The sequence below is a fragment of the Sinocyclocheilus rhinocerous genome, unplaced genomic scaffold, assembly GCF_001515625.1.
Source record: "Sinocyclocheilus rhinocerous isolate Xijiao unplaced genomic scaffold, SAMN03320098_v1.1 scaffold386, whole genome shotgun sequence".
Taxonomy (NCBI): Eukaryota; Metazoa; Chordata; class Actinopteri; order Cypriniformes; family Cyprinidae; genus Sinocyclocheilus; species Sinocyclocheilus rhinocerous.
Genome location: NW_015647030.1, coordinates 110,847 through 112,366, shown reverse-complemented (window position 1 = coordinate 112,366; position 1,520 = coordinate 110,847). Strand labels below are relative to the sequence as shown.

Genomic DNA, 1,520 nt, shown 5'->3' with positions numbered 1-1,520 from the left:
AGATGAACCTCCGTTCATCAGATACATACATGCATAGAAACACACACAGGAAGATGCCGTGTTGAGCAATATAGTTAAAAAAATTATAAATTATATACTGCTGGTCAAAAGTTTAATATTTTTTTTAATGTTTTTGAAAATAAGTCTTTAAGGCTGCATTTATTTGATCAAAAATACAGTAAAAACAGTAATATTGTGAAATATCATTACAATAAATGTTTTCTATTTCAATATATTTGAATTGTAATGTATTTGTGTGATGTAAAGCTGAATTTTCAGCATCATTACTCCAGTCTTTAGTGTCACATGATCCTTCATAAATCATTCTAATATGCTGATTATTAGGATGATATTAGAGTGTTTTATTATGGTATAAAACTATGTTTAATGGCTTAAAAGGGTCAGCTGACCTGTTCTGATCAGGCTGCTCGCTGTCATTGATGTCGATGTTGAACAGTTCTTCCTCTGAGAACTCCACGCTCTCCTCCCTCTTCACATCCTCCATTCTAAACTTCCTTCTCCTCCTCCTCCTCTTCTTCATTATTCCATTCTCACTGCTGGAGCCCATCAGAAGCCCCCCGTCGGATGGAATGGGAGATGTGGCCAGGTAAGATGGAACCACTTCCTGTAAGGAATCACAAAGAGAAAGTCAGAAAAGAAAAGTTAGCATGAGACTGTACTGTAAACACAGTGTGCTATTAACAGACATTAGTAAGACCTTTTTTTTTTTGGCTCTGAATGAGTCATGTAACTTTAATTAATTTGTAAATGTAAAGTGCAGTGTAATAAGCTACAGTGTTAAATAACAACAAAACAGATGAAATTAGGAAAATAAGACTGTGGGAATTAAAAAGAGGATGTTCACTCAGCTGATCTCAGAACCGCAAAGGCTGATTCTTATAAACAAAACGTCTTCTTTCTTTTCTCTTCTCTTCGTCAAATTCACAGAGGTCTTGGCGCACTTCCTATATTTACTTCTTGTGTTACTTTCAATATGATCCCATTCAAGAAACTACTATTCTGTTATAAAATGGCATTTTATAAAACGGATATTTCCGGTCCTTGATTCTGATTGGTTGAGCCGCGTTCGAAGCTGTTGTAAATTACACTACAAACATACACCTTTGTTTATGTTACGTATCCGGTCCATGAACTTCCGTCTGCTAGCCATCAGAGGTCACCCTTTCCATTTTCATTGACTCTCGCACGACACTGTTGCATATCACCCTGGACTACATATCCCATCATTCATTGCACTGATTGCACACAGCACTGATTGCACACAGCTGTTTCATATCACTCACTCACTATTTAACACTCACTCTGATCCCTTCCCGCGGCCGAGTATTGTATGCGCTTATCGCCAGCAGTGATAGCTACTCTACAGAGCCCTCGTTAGCTTCCTAGCCTAGCCTAGCCTAGTCTTGCCTTGCCTAGCCTTGCCTTGCCTTGCCTGTTTTTCTCGGTTTCTGATCTTCGCCTGTTTTCCTGGATTACCCCTTTAGTCTTGCCCCTTTTGA

General features: G+C 38.5%; 1 protein-coding gene across 1 annotated transcript in view; it reads right to left on the bottom strand.

The window, feature by feature from the left end:
- Positions 1-1,520, bottom strand: part of lpin1b (lipin 1b) — a 16,349-nt gene that overhangs the window by 11,112 nt on the left and 3,717 nt on the right. The window contains exon 4 of the mRNA XM_016512520.1: positions 411-625. Within this exon, the coding sequence (XP_016368006.1) occupies positions 411-625 (215 nt within the window). The remainder of the gene's footprint in view (positions 1-410; positions 626-1,520) is intronic.